This window comes from Protopterus annectens, chromosome 1.part0 (assembly GCF_019279795.1).
Source record: "Protopterus annectens isolate FY-2018-M chromosome 1.part0, PAN1.0, whole genome shotgun sequence".
NCBI lineage: Eukaryota > Metazoa > Chordata > Ceratodontiformes > Protopteridae > Protopterus > Protopterus annectens.
In genome coordinates this window covers 60,062,023-60,083,559 of record NC_056725.1, presented here as the reverse complement: position 1 = coordinate 60,083,559, position 21,537 = coordinate 60,062,023, and the positions used below count along the sequence as shown (strand labels likewise).

General features: G+C 42.5%; 1 protein-coding gene across 1 annotated transcript in view; it reads right to left on the bottom strand.

Moving 5' to 3' along the window:
• LOC122811525 overlaps positions 1-21,537 on the bottom strand; it is a 1,751,548-nt gene that overhangs the window by 1,006,297 nt on the left and 723,714 nt on the right. The window contains exon 5 of the mRNA XM_044083457.1: positions 20,178-20,341. Within this exon, the coding sequence (XP_043939392.1) occupies positions 20,178-20,341 (164 nt within the window). The remainder of the gene's footprint in view (positions 1-20,177; positions 20,342-21,537) is intronic.

Sequence of the window (21,537 nt, the reverse complement as noted above, 5' to 3'; positions counted from 1 at the left end):
GGAATGTCTGGCATGCCTTTGAAAGGAGGCAAGGTATGGAAATAAAACCTGTAACCGTGGTGAACGATATCCAAAACCCATCTGTCTTGGGTAATAACACTCCAATTTTCTTTGAAAAGTGCCAGCCTTCCTCCCAAAGGTGCTGCCAGACGAGAAGGTTCTGGCAGCTGAAAAGGCAAGTCATTGGGTCTGCTTACGAAAGGACTGACCCCTGCCCTCACCAGAAGACTGGGCAGGCGAACTGCCTGTTCTAGGCCTAAAAGAACCTTGAGCTCTGCCCCTACCACGTCTAGATCTACCCCTAGACTGAGAATCATAAGGAGGATAAGTCCACCCCTTAGTAGGCCAATTTCTACTAAACTTTGGAGGCTGAACCTGCAAAAAATCTTTAACAGTCTGCATAGACTTGGCCTTGTCCTCCATTTTCTTTAAAACTGCGTCCACAGGCGCACCAAATAACACATCAGATTGTAAAGGAGCATCTAAAATCCTTGTCTTTACATGTTCAGCTAAATTCTGATCCCTGAGCCAGGCGTGCCTGCGAAGAACAGAACCAGTGGCTGCCACCCTCGAAGAGGCCTGTACAGCATCAAAACCACATTGCAAGGAATGCTTACCCACCTGTTCAGAAACATGAACTAAATCCTGCAACTCTTTACACTCAATACCTTCCGCCAGAGCATCTACCTTAGACTTCAATTGTGAAAGGAGATAATTTTGGTATTTCAACATGTGAAACTGGCAATTCAAAGCCCTCATGGCTAAAGTGGAAGAAGTATACACATTTTTCCCCCATCTATCCAAAGCCCTTGCCTCTATCAGAAGGAACAGGATTTTTAACAACAGAAGCCTTAACACCTTTAGGGCCCTGAGAAACAGTTTCTGGGTCTGCCCTAGGACTCTTAAAAGATACTTATGAGCTTCAGGCACCCTATAATACCTGTCCGGTTTAACTGGGGCAGGAGGCAAAGAATCAGGGTTCAGGGAAGCCTCTGCAAAAACATCCTCTACCACATCCAGAACAGGAGGTATAGCTAAAGGCCTATGCTGGGGTAGAAACAAAAATTCCCTAAGCCTTTTCCTAGAATCAGAGAAATCTTGACCTTCCCATTTAAAATGCTCCCTCATGGAATGAAGAGTCTCTGAAAAAGAAAAATCCTCAGGAGGAGAAGCCGAAGGTGTAGAGTCATCCACATCAGAATCAGAATAAGGAGGATACTCCTGCAAGTCCTCAGCCGAAGACTCAGAAGCCTCCGAACACTGCTCAAAACTCTCAAGCTCAGGTTCCACCCTAGGCCTCTTATCAGGGGGGGGGTATAGAACCTCTAATCATAGTAATCAAATCTTCTGCCATTTTAAGCATATGTTTCTTAGGCAGAGACCCTGAAGAACTAGGGGAGACCCCCACTGAAGTTAACCCTGGCCTGCCTCTAGCAGGAGCCTTGGAAACAGAAGGGGAGGGCCTAACCACCTTAGGAAGGGAGGGGAGAACAGCTACCTGAGAAGCCCCTTCAGCCTGGCCTACCTCCTGAGAGGACACATCTTGTAATAGTAAAGTCTCTCCCTGAGAATCCAAAGGAACTTCTGGTAGAACCACTGGCTCCACCGAGCCCTCTAAAGAACCGACGTCCGGGACAGACGGTTCTTCCACCCTAGGCTTCGCTGCTTTGTCCTTGCGCTTTTTAGACGAAGCGGGCGTCGGAGCATCCGACGGCATGTTGTAATTACAACGCTTCCCAAAAACTAACCTGGCACAATCTAATCTTCTCTTAATAGTGCGTTTGTTAAATCTAGCACAAGAGCGACAGCCAACAACGTCGTGCTCAGGCCCTAAGCAAGGTATACACAATGTATGGTAATCTCTATGAGGTATCTGTTTCCCACAAGAAATACAGTTATTCACTTTTTCTGACATCCGGTTAAATACTGAGGCAAGAAAAACCAAAATATTCCCAACGGGTACTTAGCCAACTTTGATTCGGTCTGAAACTCCGACTTCAGAAAATTTCAGAACGCCAACCTGCACTCGCAATACTGCTTCTGCATCGGACCATGCGGCAAAAAAGACTGAGGATATGACGTCGGTCATGCGCATTTGTACCCTGACGTCCTGATGTCAGACAAATGCGCCTTGACCGACGTCAGCCTTATACTTTGGTATTCGGGCCGACTGGGACAGCAGACTACCCAAGTGTTAGGACTGCAGCAATGTGAGATGAAGAACATCACAGCTCTACCCTCTAAGTTAAATGGGTGCTAGGCCATCTAACTTAAATGGACCTAGCTGAGCTAAAGGGAAACACACAACAAACCCTCTAACTTAAATGGGTTTAGTATAATCTCTCTAACTTAAACTACTACTACTGATGAAAAAAATGAACAGGGATAGGACTGGCCTAGTAGAGAAGATGACGGCCAACAAACAGGCAATAAAAATGCACACAGAATACTAAAGTGAGGATAAACTGCCTAAAGCTAGGATCTATAGCAACTCTAATAATAAAATTTTGACAGAAAACAACTATCAATAGTAAAATTGAAAAGACTTGGCCATGGTCAAGGTGAGAGCATCTGAACTCGTCAAGTGGACACCGAGATATGGGGATTATTCTAATGCATGATGGGATATGATTCAGCCACGAGCCAGGTGAAAGACTCTGAGCTAGTGTATTCGGCCGGGTCGGAGCCAAGGATCGGTTCCAAACCCATCAAGTAAGAATGAAAGCGAGAAGGACAACATAACATCTTTGCATACTGAATTGATTTATTTAGTTTGCTGAGATTCAAAATTAGTCTCCAGTCTCCTGTTTTCTTTGGTACTAAAAAGAATCTTGAAAAAAGTTTTTGATTCTTTCTGGTCTGGGAATACCTCCTGGATGACTTTCTAGCAGCTTGTTTACTTCTAGTGCTTCTGCTTCCCTCTGACTGGGTGGAACATCTGGGATTTTGTTGCATACTAGTGGGGGTGGATGGGAAAATTGTATTATATAACCTCTGGATATTATCCTCTGCATCCATGAGTCTTTTGTAATTTCTACCCAAGCTCTCTAATGCAGGGATAAATGACCCCCAAAATGCCTCCAGAGATGGACCGTCAGGCCTCCAATTCAGGAGCGCTGACAGGCTCCATCAGAGAAAATATCCCTAGATCCCTAATTATGCAGACCACCTCTGCCACAGGGACAGCATCTTCCATTAGAGCACCTCCCCTCTGCCCCTCCAGGAACGGTCTCCACATGGAACTTTGAAAGGACCCTGGCATTTTTTGAACCACATTTTCCATCCACCTCATTGGTTCATAGAAAAGGTCCATTGAGGGGTCAAAAAATGGACACCCACAGCAGACCGGGTTTTTCCTTCCTGCTCACACCTAGTGTGCGCATCTAACTTTGGTTCCAAATAAGGAACTTCAGTCAAGAGGAATACTGAGGAAGGAAGATTTGAAAGGTTTCACTAAGTCACACAAGCACATCCAGGGATGTCTTCTGATGGAAATGCCTGAACCCACTGCCCAAGAGGTACTTTAATCCATGTGGCAGATAAGTCTCATGGACGAGTTTGAAATGGATTGAAGGGTGGCCAATTGTAAGAATAGTGCTCTCTACTTCGGAGGATGTGGTCCCAGAGAGATTTGTAAAGTTCTTTAATCAAATCCCTCTGTAGTCTTATAAAATGTACCAAGTAATTCAGCTACATAAGAGCTACATAAGAGCAAAAGCTGCTGAAGCAGACACTTCCCAGATCTGTCCAGTGGCCTAGACTCTGTTAGGGGGTGGGCAGAAGAACTTTGTCCTGCAAGTTCCTTCTTAGTGGCCTCTGTTACAACCATGGTATCAATGGATACTCCCTTACTCCACTTAGGTGGTGCCAGAATCCCATCTGGTCACTTAAGGATAGGCTCAATCATGCTGGGCTCCTTCCACTCCTAGAGAGAGACCAAATCAATGAGTTCATAGGCAGGCAGAGTCATCCAGGAGGCAGATGGGCCAGCGCCAAAGGCCACCAGGAACATCAACTCTTCTTGGGAAGGAGTACCAGGGGACTGACCACACCTTTGTTTCAGGAGATTTAGGATGTCTCCAAATGAAATGTCAAGTGGTGATCTGGAGGAATCTTCCCCTTCATCAAAGTCAGTGTCCTGCTTGAGAGACTTCTGTGGAGAGTCCAAGTGCCTCCTTTTGCACTTCCTCTACCTAGGGACTTCTTCAGTGGGACACACTGGATAAGTGTCAGAAGAGATTACTATACCCTACTTGGTTGTCTGGAGACTAGTTTGGGCTTGCTGTCCCAGTGCCTCTGGATGCAGAATTGAATGGAACTAGGTAGTTGGAGCTGAAGGAGGAAGAGAAATCCTAACAGAGAAAGATCTCTCTACCAAGTTGAAAGCATAATGCTTTGTAGAAAAGGACACTGACAGATCCAATAACATAGGCTTATGGAACATTGGATCTCTCTGCCCCGAAGGCAAACTAGTTGAGGAATGAGTCCGAGCCAAGCTGTCCAACACAACCTCCAAGGGGCAGAGATGGCTCTGAACTTCACAGTCAAATCCAACACCTCGGAGATGGGGCCGATGCTTTGGCTCCGAAAGTCAACTGGCTACTAAGTGCTCAGTGCCGGACCACTCAGACACCATCGGAATACAAGATGCCAACATCTTCGGATCCAAGATGGATGACTCCAACATTTTCAGATTTGATTGCTCTAAAATCCAAGGTTAGATCAGAGAAGGAGCTAACAATGGATGAGTACTACTAACAAAGGTCTCTACAACCAATGGAGTATGAGCCAGGAGAACTCCCATATGAATCTGCATCTTGAGAAACTTCATCATCCTATCCACATCAGCTTCTGTAAGGCACTTAGGAGATCAAATGGATGAGGCCCTGGAAGATTATCTTGAATGGTGTCTAGGAAATTCTAAAAAAGGAGGACAGGAGCCATCTGGATCTGGGAGATGTTGAGATCAGAGGAAATTTTTCAGATCCAAGTCTTGGATCTGAAGTGATTGATATGATTTCTTTCCCACTTTAAACAGGAAATTCAGACAGATGCCACAGAAGTAAACTGATCTGGAGACCTTTTTCATAATTCTTTAGTGTGCGTGTCTCCCCTTTCTAGCAACTCTTTTGGTAGTTTGAGCCTAGAGGCTGTAGAACCGGTTTGGAAGGTAGCAGTCCTCTATGAATTAACTTATTTTTCTGTCAACTCTTGGCATTTGTTACAATCTGAGTCAAGATGGGTCTAAGCAACAGTGTGCATTTAAATTAAGAATTTTATGGCCACAGGCTACACATGTTTTAGGTCTTTTTTTTTTTTTTTTTTTTTTTAATAGGCAAAAAATGGAAGAGAAGAATACCAACAGTGGTAATTAAGGTGCTGTAAAGTACTGAAGAAATACCAACAATGGTAACCAAGATATACTCAAAAAGTAAAGGTAAAGGATTTAACAGTAACTTTAAACAGTAAATTTTTAAATGTAATATAAAAAGGGAGAAGAGAGAAATATTCCATTTATAATTTGTTTTTCTAACTCACAAAAGCAAACTAATGCTCACTAGAGTTATCAGCGACCATGTCGAAATGCTAAGGCAGGAAAGAAGATCTCAGGTATGATGTGACCATGGCATTATGGGTAAAGGGAAAAGTTGAGAGTTTCAGTGATCCATGAGCTATAAGCAGTAGCAGAGTGAGATCCAAAGATCAGATCCAAACCCAACAGTTGAGGAATGACTGAAAATGTTGATCTCAGATCAAAAGTTATGTACTCACCATAGCAATGCATCTCTACTGTAACTTTTTGTCCTTTTAACAAATGGGTATGGGATCTGACCTTGGAATCAACTTCATCCACTTTTCACACTTAGGATCCATAGATAAAGCTTCTCCCTCTATCCATATTCCCCTCCAAACCCTTTATTACCTCAGATTGGAGTCCTAAGACTAAGGAGGCAAACTCAAAGGATTGAATATCATGGTAATTCATAAAGGGAAAAGAGGTTAGTATCAAGTTACCAAACTCAAGATAGTAAATGGTCTGAAGCTAAAAAAGACGGCAAGGCCATTAGGGTATATCTCTTGAATCCTACTAGAGAGCTTTCTCATATATATATATATATATATATATATATATATATATATATATATATATATATATGAAAGCAAACACAGATGTACTGTTATCATGCCCTTTTGTCTACTTTTGTCTATTCCTCAACAGATAGGACAGAGCCCGGAGCTGCTGAAACCCAGGGTAGTCTTCATGGAAGGATCTTCCAGATGACGGTAGAACCAAATGCTGCCTTATCCCTTCAAAAAATATCCAACTTGTAATGAAAAATAAATGTAGGAGCATTATTCCAAGTGGCAGCCACACAAATGTCATCTACTGAACTTTTTGCTAAAAATGTCAGAAGAAAAATTATTTTCCAGGACAAATACTTTTAAATATAGTTTAGCCTCACCTTCAAAGGGGGGCTGTCAAGGTCTGTAAAAGCACTGTAAGATCCCAAGGAGTTGGCTCCTTAATAGCTGGTCTGTCTAGAAAGGCACCTATAAGGAACACTTTACACAGCTTGAGAGAAGCCAGTGAGAAATAATTTTTGCTAATATGAAAATTGGAGATAGCAGTTAATTATACCTTGGCTATAGAATAACTTGTTTCCAAATGGAAAACTGAAGCAAGAAAATCTGACAACTGGAACAGGGGCTGAGAAAGTATCAAAATGTCTCTTTTCCATTTGTTCTTGCATATTTTTCTGAGAGAATAATTCAGGGAGGAAGTGAGAACATGTAGAACCAGAGAAGAAAACCTAGACACTGTATCCTTCATTGGAAGATCTGAAACCATACAGTGAGCTTAAGGGCTTGGATGTGACAGTCCAGATAAGTGAGACAAGAAATCTGGGGAGGGAACCAGTGCCAAAAAAGGGTTTATTAAGTGAGGCCAAAGGAAAGGAAAACAAAACAAACTTGTAGAGCAGACGTGTCTAACCCGTGGCCTGCGGCCCTCAGGGTTCTCCCATGCGGCCCTCTACCTTTAATTGCAACTTCAGTGTACGCATGCACCAAAACACTTTTTTCACTTGTTTTTCATGCCTGGGACCTGTAACCATAATGTTGATGTGGGCATGTGCCAAAGCACCCTTTCTGTTTTTTTTTTTTTTCACACCGAAGTAGGATCTGTGCGGTCGTGCCATGGAATCAGTGTGTGTGTTCGCGCGGAAAAGAATATGTATTTGCAGTCATTGCTTCTGAAAGGGACAGCACCTAACTGTATTAATAGGTAAGAACCAAATAAAATTAAATCCTGCTGTTGCTGCTGTGATTTTTTTTATACAGTATACTTTCAGACAGAGAATCTTCAGCTCGTATGTGCTTCCATAACAGATGTCAGTCGTGTTATGGGGGTCTACTATTTTAGTTTAATAATCTCCACTTTAAAAATAGTATTTTTTTTCTGGCTCTTGTGTATGTAAACTTATTCTCATGTTCTCATTCACTTCACCGCGCACAACCTTATTCAGCTACAAGAGTTGCATTGCTCTCTACATACAGGCACTTAAGTACATTTGCTAAACAAATAAATATATTTCAACAGTTGTAAACATCATTGTGTATGGCTGTATGCAGTTTCCAAACTTCTGTAGACCATTAGCTTTCTACTCTTCTATTTAGAAAAAAATTATTAAATTGTGGAAAATGGACAGTAGCATGACAAATGGGAGTTAATGGTGCTGTCACTGTGTGCTTCTCAGTCATTTTTCTAGCTAGGGTAGCTTCTATGGAGAATTTATAAAGTACAGTTGTGTACACTTATCATAAATGTAGATGTACGAGTGCATTCACTGTTGCAGTCATCACACTTGCATTACCTGCCAGGGGTATTCCTCATTCGGCCCGAATACCAGAGGCTTAGTATTTCTGCGTCGGTTGCTGTCGCTCCAGGACTGACATCAGGTTGTCAGTGGTATAAAAACAGGCAGCCGAGAACATTACATCAGTTTTTCTTGCCCCAAATGTGAGGAGCCCCAAAATAGGGAGCTAAGCTATGGTGGAATAACACTACTAGCAGAAAGTAAACACCAAATATCACTGTAAGGAGTGAGGAAGAGAGACAGAGAGAGAGAGATACAAGGGGGATGGAGGGGGGGATGGAGGGTGGGAAACTAGGACTGCAACAGTGAATAAACTCAAACATCTACATTTATGGTAAGTGTACACAACTGTACTATGTTCTTCATGTTTCACTGTTGCAGTCATCACACTTGGGTGGATTCCCAAAGCTGAAGAAATGGGTGGAGGCAGTCAAGAAGAGTTGTGACTGGCTACAATGCCCTGCATCACTGCGGTTGCAAAGCCTGCCCTGGATTTGGAAAAGATAGGCAGGTGGTAATGCTTGGTGAAGGTGTGAACAGAACTCCATGTTGCAGCCGCCAGGATGTCCCTGGTAGGGAACCCTCTGAGAAAAGCTGCAGAGGTGGCAGTTGCCCTAGTGGAATGTGTTCTGACCCCCTGTGGGGGTGGTTTCCCATGGTGTTTGTAACAGAAATGGATACAGTGTGCTATCCATTTGGAAAATGTTTGTTTTGATATGTCCTTGCCCTCTACCCCTGCTACAAAGCTGTCCAGTTACTGGTCAGATTTCCTGAAGGACTTAGTCCTATCCCAGTAGAATCTGAGCTGTCTGTGCACATCTAAAGAGTGCAGGATCCTTTCCCCCTTATTTTGAGGTGTAAGGAAAAAGGTGGGCAAATGAATAGATTAGTTGAGAGCCACAATGTAGACTACTTTAGGCATGAAAGTAGGGTTTAGTCCTGTGGAAGACCCTGTCAGCATGGAAAATGATGAAGGGTTCCACAGCCATGAGTGCTTGTAGCTCAGACACTCTTCTAAGCTGAAGTGATGGCCAAAAGAAAGGCTGTTTTCCAAGAGAGGAATTTTAACTCTGCTGAAGCTGCAGGCTCAAAGGGGGGGGGGTGAAATTTTCCAACACAAAGTTAAGGTCCCAAGCAGGTTGGGGCTCTTCTGGGTGGCCTCAAGTTGTTAGCCCCTCTAAGGAACTACTTGATGAGGGGGTGTGAAAATAGAGGTGGCACTGTGCTGTATTGAGCAGAGATGGCAGAGAAATGGATTTTAATAGAAGAGAAGGATAGGCCCCTGTGAAGCAGGTCTGCTAGGTAATCCAGAATGAGAGGGGTAAGGAGGGCTGTCCTGGTTCAGCTCATTTATCCTGGATCCAGGAGCAATACCTTCTCTACTTGTCAGGATAGGATTATTTTAGAGCTGGGTCATCAGGCTTCACGTATAATGTCCAGGACTTGTTTACTTAGGCTGGCCATTGCAGGAGAGATCAAGGAATAAAGCCAGGCTGCCAGGTTCAGGGTCTGCAATTGTGGATGCAAGAACTCTCCCTTTTGCTTTGTCAAGAGTTGAAATCTGAGGGAGGTGCCATGCAGGCAGTGGTGACAGGCTACACAATAGTGGGTACCAGTGTTGGCGTGGCCAGTCTGGGGCAATCAGAACTGCCCTTGGTCTTTCCTCCCTTATTTTGAGCAACACCCTTGACAGAAGAGGTAGAGGAGGAAATGCATAGATCGAGAGGTTTACCCATTGGAAGGATACGGCATCCACTTTCCAGGCCTTGCTGTGAGGTTCCCTGGTGCAGAATTTGCTGAGCTGGTGGTTGTTGTGGGAGTAAAATAGGTCCACCTTCGGGGTACCCCATTTCTTGGTTTCGAGACTAAAGGTGATGTGGTTTAATTGCCACTCGTGGGTCTAGGAGATTTCTGCTAAAGTTGTCTGCCAGAGAGTTTTAGTTGCCTGGCAGGAATTGTGCTAGCAGGTGAATCTGCATGGCTGAAGCCATGTGCTAAAGGGTCATGGCTAGCCTGAATAGTGGTTAAGAGTGGGTTCCTCTCTGCTTGTTGATGTATCACATCACTGTGGTGTTGTCTGTTTTGATTATTACAGGCCCCGGAGAGAGTAGATGTCTGAAAGTTGTCAGACCGTGCTGAACAGCTAGCATCTCTTTTTGTTTGATGTGCAGATGAATTTGATTTGGGCTCCAGTGGCCCTGAATGCACTTGCCATCCAGGTGTACACCCCAGGCATAATCTGATGCATCTGTGGTTAGGGTCTGGGTGGTGTGGGGTTGTGAAAAGGGAAGTCCCTTGTTGTGGTTGCATGCTGCTGCCCACCAAAGAAAATCTTTCCTTAGACAAGGTATCATAGGTATAATAGTTTCCAGGTCCTGTGAATGTTGACACCAAAGGCTTTCTAAGTACCACTGAAGTTTCCTCATATGCAGTTTGGCATATGGAATTAGTAGAATGCAGGAGGCCATGAACCCTAGAGCTTGCAGGATTTTCCTTGTAGATAACAGGGTTCTGGTGGCCAGTTGAGATAAACAGCCTGCCAGGCTTGTTTTTCTGGAGTATGGAATGCCATTCTAGGATGCTGTACCCAGGCTTGATCCCAGGAATACAATTTTCTGACTGGTGACTAGTTTGGATTTATTTTCATTTATAGTGTACCCCCAGTGAGGTCAGCAGATCTTTTACAAATGTCAGGTGCTGTAACAGTTTTTCCTGTCTGCCTGAATCAGGCAGTCGTCCAAGTAGAGGTAAATTTGAATATTTCTTTGACTGCAAAAAGCTGCAACCAGGCATTTGGTGAAATCTCTGGGAGCAGTGGATAAGCCAAAGGGAACTGCAGAGAACTGAAAATGCATAGATCCTGCCCTGAAATGTAGATATTTCCTGCAAGAGTCTCTGAATGGGATGATGTGCAGATAGCCCTCTTTTAGGTCTAGAGTGGATAACCAGGCATCATTGGATAGCATACGAAGAAGCTGCTGGAGGATGAGCATTTTGAATTTTGGTACCACCAGGAAGGTGTGTAGAATGGATAGATCTAGGATTGGGCACCAGGTGCCCTTCTCTAGTGGGTACCAGGAAAAGTATTGAATAGAAACCTTGGCCTATCTGGTCTGCAGGAACAGGCTGAATTGCCCTCATGGAGAGTAAGAATTTAACTTGGTCTTGTGTCTCTGCCCACTGGTTTGGAGGAAGATCTGGGAACCCTTTTGGGGTTGGCAGTGTGTGGAAATAAAATTTGTACCCCTGGGACACTATGTTGAGGACCCTTCGATTGTTGGTGATGGAGGCCCAGTTTTTTGCATGGGAGGCAAGTTTTCCTCCTAGGGGCACAAGCAGGTGGGCAGAGGTAAGATGTGGAGTCGACAAGTCATTGTGAATTCTTTCCATAAGGGGGTGGCTTAGCACTCCCTGTTTTAGAAGTGGAGTTACTCCATTGCTTAGATCTCTGCAAACCCTGAGACTGTTATCTGGGGGGGGGGGGGCTGTTTCCTCTAGGTCTAGTCAGAGGTGGCTTTGAGGGGGCTGGAAAGGGCCAATGTTTTGAGGGGCAATGCCTACTGAATCTTGGAGGATGGACTTGCAAAAAATCTTTAACCGTCTGCATAGACTTAGCTTTTTCTTCCATCTTTTTTAGAACTTAGTCCTTCTACATGGAACACCTCATCATAAAAGGGTTCTCATCCAGGAAAAAAGAGGTCATTGTTCCCCTTTACTCGTCACTTACTAGACCCATTATAGAGTACAATGCCCCTTTTGGAATGTACCTCACAAGACATCTGCAGCAGCTGGAAAGGCCACAGAAGTACCTCACAAAGAGGATTACTGGCCTCAAACAAATGCCCTACACTGATCGCCTCAAAAACCTCTAGCTTTACTCCGTAGCATATAGTCTACTCTGAGGTGATCTCTGCCTAACATATAAAGCTATGTCAAACCCAGAGCTGTTGGGCATGCTACACCTAAAGAAATCCCAATCTCTCCAAGCTACATGCTCTAGTGACCTAAACCTTGTCACCACAATAAACAGAACATGCTGGAGGGACAGATTCCTGCCCCAGAGACTTTCTATACTCGAACAAGCTACCCATCAATGTCAAACAAAGTTCTTCATTAGCACTCTTCAAGAAAAATCTTGATGAGTGGATGGGAAATAGGAAATACACCCCGGGGATCACTTCTGTGTCTCTGGTGGACAGTGGCACAGGAAAATAACTTTCTCGGGTGGTGTAAGCTATGGTACCTTGCTAGTTAGGCTTATGTAGGCCCTTGGGCCGATAGCCTAGTACCTACCTATGAACTTCTGCTTTGCTGCCAAACAGTTCGTCTTTCTTCAGTGGTGCGTCCAATAATTTTGATTCAACATGGTCTGGCAAGGTTTGTTCCTTAAGCCAAGCATGACTTCTAAGTACAGAACCTGTGACTGCTGCCCTGCAGGATGCTTCTAGGGCATCAAGCCCACATTGCAGGGTTTGCTTATTAACTTGGTTTGCAGAATGCATAAGCTCCTGTAATTCTTTATTTTTTGCACAGTCAGCAAAGGTAGATTGTTTAATAAGTTCCATCATATGTTGCTCATATTTCAGCATGTGAAGCTGACAATTTAATGCTGTAATGGCAAGAGTTGCAGAGGTGTATACCTTTTTACCCAATCTGTCTAAAGCTCGGGAATCCCTCTCCGACGGGGTGGGATTCTTAGCTGTCATTGCTTTTATTCCCTTAGGTCCTTGAGAGATTACCTCTGGGTCAGCTATAGGATTTTTGAAAAGAAATTTGTGCAAGTCAGGGACTCTGTAGTATCTTGTCAGGTTTCCTGGCAGCAGGAGGTAGAGTATCAGGAGATAGACTGGATTCTATAAAATCATCCACAACATCCAGAACAGGAGGAATAGCTAAGGGTCTGTGCTATGGTAAATCTAAAAATTCCCTGAGTCTCTTTTTGGACTGAGGATAATCCCGGCATTCCCAATGGAAATGCTCTCTCAAGGTATGTAGGGTTTCACCAAATGAAAAATCCTCTGGATGAGAAGCAGAAGGAATGGATTCCTTTGCATCTGAATCCTCATAAGCAGATAAGGGCATGTCTTCATAATCAAAAACCTCAGAGTCGTTGGACTCTTGGTCAGATAAAGCTGCTGGGTACAAGTGTCTTTTCCTTTTAGCAGGGGTAGGCTGGCTTCCCCTAATCAACATAATAAGGTCTTCCGCCATTTCAAGCATCTGAGATTGAAGCATGGAAGCAGGTCCTTGAGGTTGGGTTGTCTTTTTTTTAGGGGTAGTTTGTACTCTGGGCCCTAGAAACTCTGTAGTTTTAGAAAGAACTGAAGACGTGAAAGAAGCTGTTGGTTTGTGTCAAATTGTGCCAAGAACTTCTTCAGAAGCCAGTGCCTGCACAGCGGCTCTGGACCCCTCCCAAGGTAGAGACATCCGCAGGTTCCGTAGTCAAAGAAACAGGTCTCGGTAGCGGCCTGCGAATCAATCAAACTGGGCATCAGGGGCTGCAAAAGCACCTTGCTGAGTACCGGTGAACTGGCGACTAGCTTAACGGAAGCATCGGCAGTTTTGGACCTGTGCAGTCTCTCTCTGTCTTTATCCTTATGTTTTTTCAGATGATGAGTAGTCAGATGGCTTAGCAAAGCCATTTCAGAATATGGAGATCGAGAGCAAAAGTATTTAGATACAATAAGGACCCAACGACGTATAGTTCGGGCATTGAACAAAGCACAAAACCAGCAGCAAGGGACATCGTGGTCGGGGCCTAAACAGGTGATGCAGTAAGAATGGAAATCTGTGTGGTATTTGCTTTCCACAGGCGAGAAAATTGTTAACTTTCTGACATCAGAGCAAGAAAAAAGGATCCCCAATGGGGTACATAGCTTTAGAAGACTTCAACTTGAATTTCAGAAACGAAAACAGGTAGCGTCTGACCAGCACTCATGTGAACTGCTTCTGCTTTGGGCTCCTCGGCAAGAAAGACTGATGTAATGGCTTTGGCTGCCTGTTTTTAGACCACTGACGACCTGATATCAGTCCTGGAGTGACAGCAACTAACGCGGAAATACTAAGCCTCTGGTATTTGGGCCGACTGAGGCCTACCCCTGGCAGGATAACCCAAGAGTGATGACTGCAACAGTGAAACATGAAGAGCATCTTATTTTCCCTGTCAATGTGGGTTTTCAGTGGTTGCTGTGGATTTATTCCCACATCCATAGGTGAATTGGAAACCCTCCAAGTTAGTAATTGGGATATGTGGTTCTTTATTGTAAATGGCAGGCATCTTATCCAGGAAAGTTTCTGTCTTACACCCATGAGTGCTTGAGATGGACTTTGATTCCTGTGACCCGGAATTGCATTGTGGGTTTCTGCAGTGTGAATGAATGGAGAAAAATAAACAGCTTGGAACAGGTATGAAGTCTGCATGAGTGGACGAAAGTACTTAACGTCATTATTCTGAATAATTTCAGTAAAGACAGCAGCTATGCTCCAGACTGTTTTTTTGGGTTTTTTTTTTACACAAACAAATCTGTACAAAAACATCTATTACAGTCTAAAAGTCAGCAGTCATGTACATAAAGGATCTGCTTTCACTTCTCATTTTAATCTACTTAACTCCATGGCCGCACAACAGCAACACCAGTGAAATGTTATTTTTCTTGATTGCAAAAAAAATTAATGAAGCATAATTTATTCTTACATGTCTCGATGGAGCATAGGGATGTGCTGCAGGCTTATGGGACCTAAAGGACATAGGCTTCCAGTACAGGTGACTCTGAGAAGTACCAGTAACTGCGGGTGCAGCTGTGGGTGTAATGTCAGTATTTTGACAACATGGTTGAGGTAATCTAGGAGGATGCCTAGGAATTTTAGCAGGTTTGTTCCTACCTCAGCATATGTTAGACTACTGTTATGGTGCTGTAGTTAAACACAGTTTTTATAGAGTTGCTTGATCCTGGCCTACAGCATCAGTTTGCATGTTCTTGCCCAGATTCTTCATAACTGGTTGCGTGCTTACAACATTGTTATTAATGTGATAATTTGCGGAGACATCACTCTGCCTAAAGGGGATGGTGATGCATTTTTTGGCATTTAGCTTGAGGCCATGTTTCTGGCACCAGTCATTTGTTTGGGTGAGACACTCTTGTAGCTTTATTCAGAATTGTTTTATTATGTTGTAATGTGAATTCTTTACTTTACTGTAAATTTGTTGACTTATTTTTGTAGATAACAGTATTGTAGGACTGCTAATGTTGACATTTTACATACCTGGACTGCTGCAGTAGTTTTCTCAGTGAGAATTGGTAGTGCTGTAGTGAATAACTAAGATGACAGTAACAGTGTGTGCCAGCTTTTTCTTTGCAAGTGAATGAGTTTCCATGGGTAGCATGCAAAGTAAATAGAATGAGAATTAGGATTTTAAAGCAAACACTAGGCATTTATTACATTTATTCATTGTTTGAATGCACCTAGAGTACAGCCAGGAGGCTGACTTCATCGCTCGCAGCAGCGAAAGAGTGATGTATATGATATATTTTATATGCAGCTCCAAGACAATTTCTGTTCACTCAAAGTGGCCCCGGCAAGCCAAAAGGTCAGACACCCCTGTTGTAGAGAGAAGAAAGGGCAAGGAGGATTACCATGTTCTTCCATTGCCACACTTTCTGTAAAAACTCTGGAATAAGGGGACTAGGTGGATAAGCATAGGAGACTGGGGAGCCAATCCTGGATCACAGCTTCTCAAACTGGCTTTCACTATGGTGGAGTTGGGGCAATAAAAAATGCTGCAGATGGAGTTGTGTGGAGAGGAAAACAAAAAATATTGCAGCATGGCTGACCCCACTGACAGAGACCATTTATGAGGCAATAGAATAGATTTGCTCAGTCTGATAAGACATTGGACTTCCCCAGAATGTGCACTGCTATTAGAAAGTGATTAGAAGAGATCACCCTGTGATGTACAGATAATATTCCACTATACTGCCACCAAATAATGTGAAGTCTCCCACTATCCTGGGTCAGTAACTGAGGAGGGTTAAAATTCTTACTTCTGACTCCAAAGCCAGACTGTTACCTAAACAGGAGTAATATTCCACAATTTTCTTAAACAGAACAGGAAAACAATCTATAATCTGGGACTGGGCTGTATACTTCTGTCCAACCCTAATATTTAACTCATTATTACACACTTCAGAGCAATGTGTCTCAGTTTAAGACCTCTGGTACAATCACACAAATTAAATCTCACACATCAAAACACTTCTGGGAAAGCCTGACAGATTTCCAACGGCGTCCTTCCCCAAAATAATACGGTAATGCTGCTATCAATTAGTGTGTCTTCATGCCCTTTTAAAGGGGTGTCCAATTATGAAAATTAGATAATAAAACAAATGATAGCAAATGACTTAAGCAGCTAGGCGTTTAGAGTGGCCTAGGAAGTTTATCAAGGCAAATACAATCACTAAAGAAAACACTGAATGACCAGCCACAATGTAAGTGAGTACAAATATTTAATGCGCAAAATGATTAAGAATATAAAACAGTAATTTCCAACAAACAGAACCCAACCACCAGGAAAACAAAAGCAATACTGAAGGACAGAAATCCACCATTTATAAAAACTCTTAAAAACTCTTACCTGATCTGATTGGTTATAATTTCCTGACTAAAGAACATGTCCCTGATCTAAACTAAATTATTATAGCAGAGGAGAGGAAGGCATAAAGTTCTTTGTGAGTTCTTTGGGCATCCACTGCTCAGTACATCTGGCAAATGACGACTGTAACTGACTTCAACTGTCTTCAGCAGACGCTTTTATATACTGGCCTGTCACAACTGTTCCAGCTCTAATTTTCATTTCATATTATGAAACTCAACCAACGCCCATTTACTAAAATTTCCTTCCAATCTTTCAGCTTCTGACATTAACACATAGCAAATGTCAACATTCCAAAGAAATGATCTGCATATCAGCTGAATCTGGGCAGTTTGCCTTTAGAATTTTTCCTCACAAACATGCACAGTCAAATATGTGAAAGGACACTCCAAGTCTATAAAGATTCTGTACAGATCACAAATCAACATGCTAAGAACATACTTACAATATCACAGCTAATCATGCTGGCATACAACAAACAGTTCAAGCTGAAATTATGAACAAAACTTCAGCCAGACATGCTAGCGCAGTGTCATTTCTTCACAGAGCCACTCACTGCTTCTTGACACAAGGAATAAGAGTGCATGCCCCACATCTGTTGATATACAAGATATTATGTCTATACAGCAAATCACCACAGAGGAATAAAATCCTGAAAGGCCTGAAATACTAGGACTGCTCATCTCTAGGACACTGATGTGTAGATTGGACCTTAAGGAAAACCATGTGTCTAACAGTCTGTCCCAAGTAGTGCCCACCATAGCCTTGGGCAAAAGTAGAACTAAGGGGCAGCTAGGAGAAACTTCCGGGGCATGGATCCACCAGACCTCAAGTTCTTTTACAAATCTTGGTGACTCTAATGGCAAAAATCATTGTTTGTCATCTTATCAATCACTGTAAAGCCACTGCCCACTGAAGAACAGAACCTTCCCAAATCTGTCCAAGATCCTAGACTCTGTTAGGGTGATGGACAGTAGAACTTTCCTTATCAAGTTCCTTTTTAGTGGCTGCCACTGCCATCATAGCACCAACCGGGGGAGGGGGCTTGCTACAGTGGGTACATTCTTTGGGTAAAACCATGTGGCATTTTGAGAATGTGCTCTGCCACATCTGGATCATTCCATGCCTGACAAGAAACCATATTCATTGCTCCATCAGCTGGGCTGGTGGGAACCACACAGGACACAGCTGTACTGGTTCCAAAAGCCTTGAGAAACACAGACTGCTGCTGAGAAGGGGCTTTGGAAGACCAACCACCTTTCTATCTCAGATACTTGAGGATCTCTCTGAATGAGACATCCTGAAGGGGTAACCTGGGGATCCCCCCCCCTTCATCGAAGTTCATGTATTCTGTTAGTGATACCTGCAGGGAGCAAATGCACCTCCTCACAGCTTCCACAGGAGGATAATCTGGGGAAGACTCCAAAGGCCACTGGTAGTCCCATCTCAAGACAGGAATGGACCAGCTATTCCAAAGGAACAGAATGAGCTGGCTCAGGACCCAAGGGTTGTGGAGGAGGGATGACCAAAGTGGGGAAAGGATGGTGAGCTTGGAAACACTCTCCACTGTTTCAAAGGCAGAAGCCAAAGGAAAACCCAGAACTGTCCCAGTAAAAGCCAAAGTAACCAGGCTAGCATAGCCCAGAGAGCCCTGCTGACCTTGTCTTGAAACAGAAGTCAGAGATGAGCTATCTAGTGCCAAAGTCCCAAGACAAAAAGACTGCTCTGACAGTCTGAGATGAGCTTCAACATCAGATCTGGCACAGAGGTTTCAGCTCCAAGATCCCTCCTGCTCCACCAGAGAGTCGGCAACCAGATGGATCAGAGATGATACTGGAGCTGAATGTGACAAAATCTTCGGATCCAACACTGACAATCTTAAGTCTCATATCTAGGGTATCCAAAACTGGAAGGTGAATTGGAGTATGAGCAACAATACAAGTCTGGGACAGTCCAAAGTTCACAGGTCCAATGGGAGATGGAGCAGGAAGAACTTTAAACTGAATTTGGATCTGGAGAAGTGTCCTCATCATTCTGTACACATGTGCTTCAGATAGGCTCCTAGCAGACCTGAAAGATGACTAACGTAATGGGGGTCTCAAAGCCCTAAAGGACATATCTTGGCAGAAAGGGGGAATGCAGTCTTGAAGGTATCCACTCCATGGAGAAACTAGATTGCCTTTAAGAACGTGACAGAAGATAAATGAATCAGAATAGAGTACTTGGGTCCAAAGACTTCTGAACTTAAGCAGGTGAAGTCAAAGCCACAGCTAAGTTAAAAGAGCAGGTCAGGGGAACACACTTCCTCAGCTCCTTAGATTTTTCAATTGTCTTTTCCCCTTAAGTTTATTCACTGGCTTCTAGGCAGAAGGGGAAGCTTCAGAGACAGAACAGGAGGAAGATGGAAGCAGACCATTTAACACCAACCTGTTAATTCATTCAAGCAAAGAGCTATGATTAAACCCTGAGCAAATGTCACAATCTTCAAGATGAGGTGCCCCTAGGCAATATGCACACTCCGAATAATCATAGAAGTTTAGGATTTTATGGCCACAGGACGTGCACTTGATTAACCAGTGAGTGGGTTTGTCTGACATGACATAAAAAGCATAAAGTTATACCAGCACAGACAAACACAAAGTCAGATAACAGGAATAGTAACAAGAATATCCCTAATGAGATGATATAAGGAAAGGAATACTAGCAATTGTAGGAAGAATACTTGATTACCAGATATATATTTTTTAAGCTGTCAGGGAGAAGTATAAGTGTAGACTAAATTATTCCAAATAAGACTGGAAAGACAACTACAGCATCCAAAAAACAAAAATTCTCTTGTGTAGAAGATTGAGCTACTTCAACTACATCTGACTCAGAGTGGAAAATAAGATCCAAGGTAATACAGGATTTGGAGAGGATTATTGGTAAGGGGAGGAGCTTGAGCTATGGATCCCAAGTCTGAAAAGTCACAGAGGTCGGATCCACTGGTCATCATAAAATCAGTTACCGAGAATCACTTTGAATCTGAATCACTAGATACTTGAAATGGACACATTTTTTTTTACCCAGCTGTCTTTTGGTATAAATCAGTTGATACACACACATACATATACAACACTGAATGCAAACAAACGCAGCACAGTGAATGCAAAGTCTCACAAAGTAGCTCAAAATGCTCAGTTTCCAAAGTAAACCTTTCACAGACATGATTAAGAGAAACAGAGCATGAAGCATTGATATCTCTAGGTTTATGTAGTCTGACAACACATACAATTGTGTTTTAAGTATCTCATAAATTCATAGTTTCACGTCACACTGCACACAAGGTTGACCATCTGAAGGAACTGAAATACTTCAGTAACACGTCTAAATTACTTTGCTCTGCACAAAACAGACTGCCCAACAGATAAAATGCATTAAGACTTCAGAACTTAGACAATAGCACACTTAGCTAGAAGTTATATATACTTATAACAGATCGTCATAAATCAGAAAAAAATGTTTCAAACAGATGCTACTAGAAGTTTCACAGTTGCAAGTAACCTATTTCAAAAGCATCCTGTTTGAACTGTAAACGTCCAGAAACCTCATCAGGTTTGGTTGGCAGCACAAAAGTGTTCTCAAGTCTGAATTTGTTCCGTTATACTCACCAATTTTATCGGCATGTATTATTAAAAACTGTACAGCACTTGTCTGAAGATGAAGTTGTTTTTCTGCATTTATCATATGCCCGTCATTCAAACTCAAACTTAAGAAAAGGGTTGGAGCAAATACCATAGACAGATTATTACAATCCATTTTATTATCTTCACATCTGCAAAACAAAGATTGATTACAATAACGTACAAAGCATATTTAAAAATGACCAAGTGACAAGATTTAACAACCACTTCTGAATGCAAAAGTACTACAGAGCAAAAATAAGGTTACTAGAGTTTTCATTATCATGACTGTGCAATGCTTTATTCTAGATTTTTCTTTTTTTTAATTTCTATTTAATCTTCAAAGTTGATCACTGCAAGCTTAACTGCGCCACCCCCAATCCTACGGAATTTGCATTTCCCACTATGAAATAAGCCACAAAGAAATGTCAGTACATCTTTGCAATATCTCCCTTTATGTGGTATTCATGTAATTCAGCTTCCTTAGTGCATACCACACTAGGCACGTTAAATCACAAATTAAATTTCTTTAAGAAATGTCCCACTAATTTTAGTGGCTTTTTTCCATCTTCATTTCAGAATTATGACAGAAAGACCATACAATGCGATATTTGAAAACCCACCCTCTACCTGGATTGTAAATAAACTGTGGCTGTATCAAACAGGGTTTGGTCTAGAATAAATTATAAAATTATACTAGCCATTCAGAGGTCAAAAATCGTATCCCTGCTTTGTGTGTACCATTAAACTTTTTGGGGGTGACATCCGGCCACTGTAATCATTTAAGAAATTAATCTTAATCATTTACTCCAAGTTATAATTATCAAACAATGAAAATATCTAAGGATTTTCCTGTACAAAGGTGGCAGTTAACCAACCACTCAAGTAAATGCAGACAAATGGTAGTGTGATTGCATCTTCAGTAAGAAGAATGAAGTGGAAGCATGGCTGAATACACAACTTCCTTCCTAAATATCTCTAGAAAATAACTCTTCTGAAGTGCAGCATCAGTATTCAAATTCATATGGTCTCCTTCTATTAAGAGGATGTGCTATATGCCCACATCTGGATATTATTTTAGTTGAAACACCTGAGCTACATTCATTGATTCAGTATACTAGGCTGCACCTTCAACTAAATTGCCTAACATAAAAACTAAACAATCAATGTGCAGTTTGTAATATTTTCTGCATTAGTATAAAATCCTTTACTGGGGTAAGTGGCATGGTAAAATTAGTTGCCCATGACCATCATTTCTACAAACTGTAGTCTAACTTGTGGTTGCCCCAGCATTCTTTGCCTGCATCATCTGGAAATAATGTGCACACAAATCTCAGGGGTATGAGTG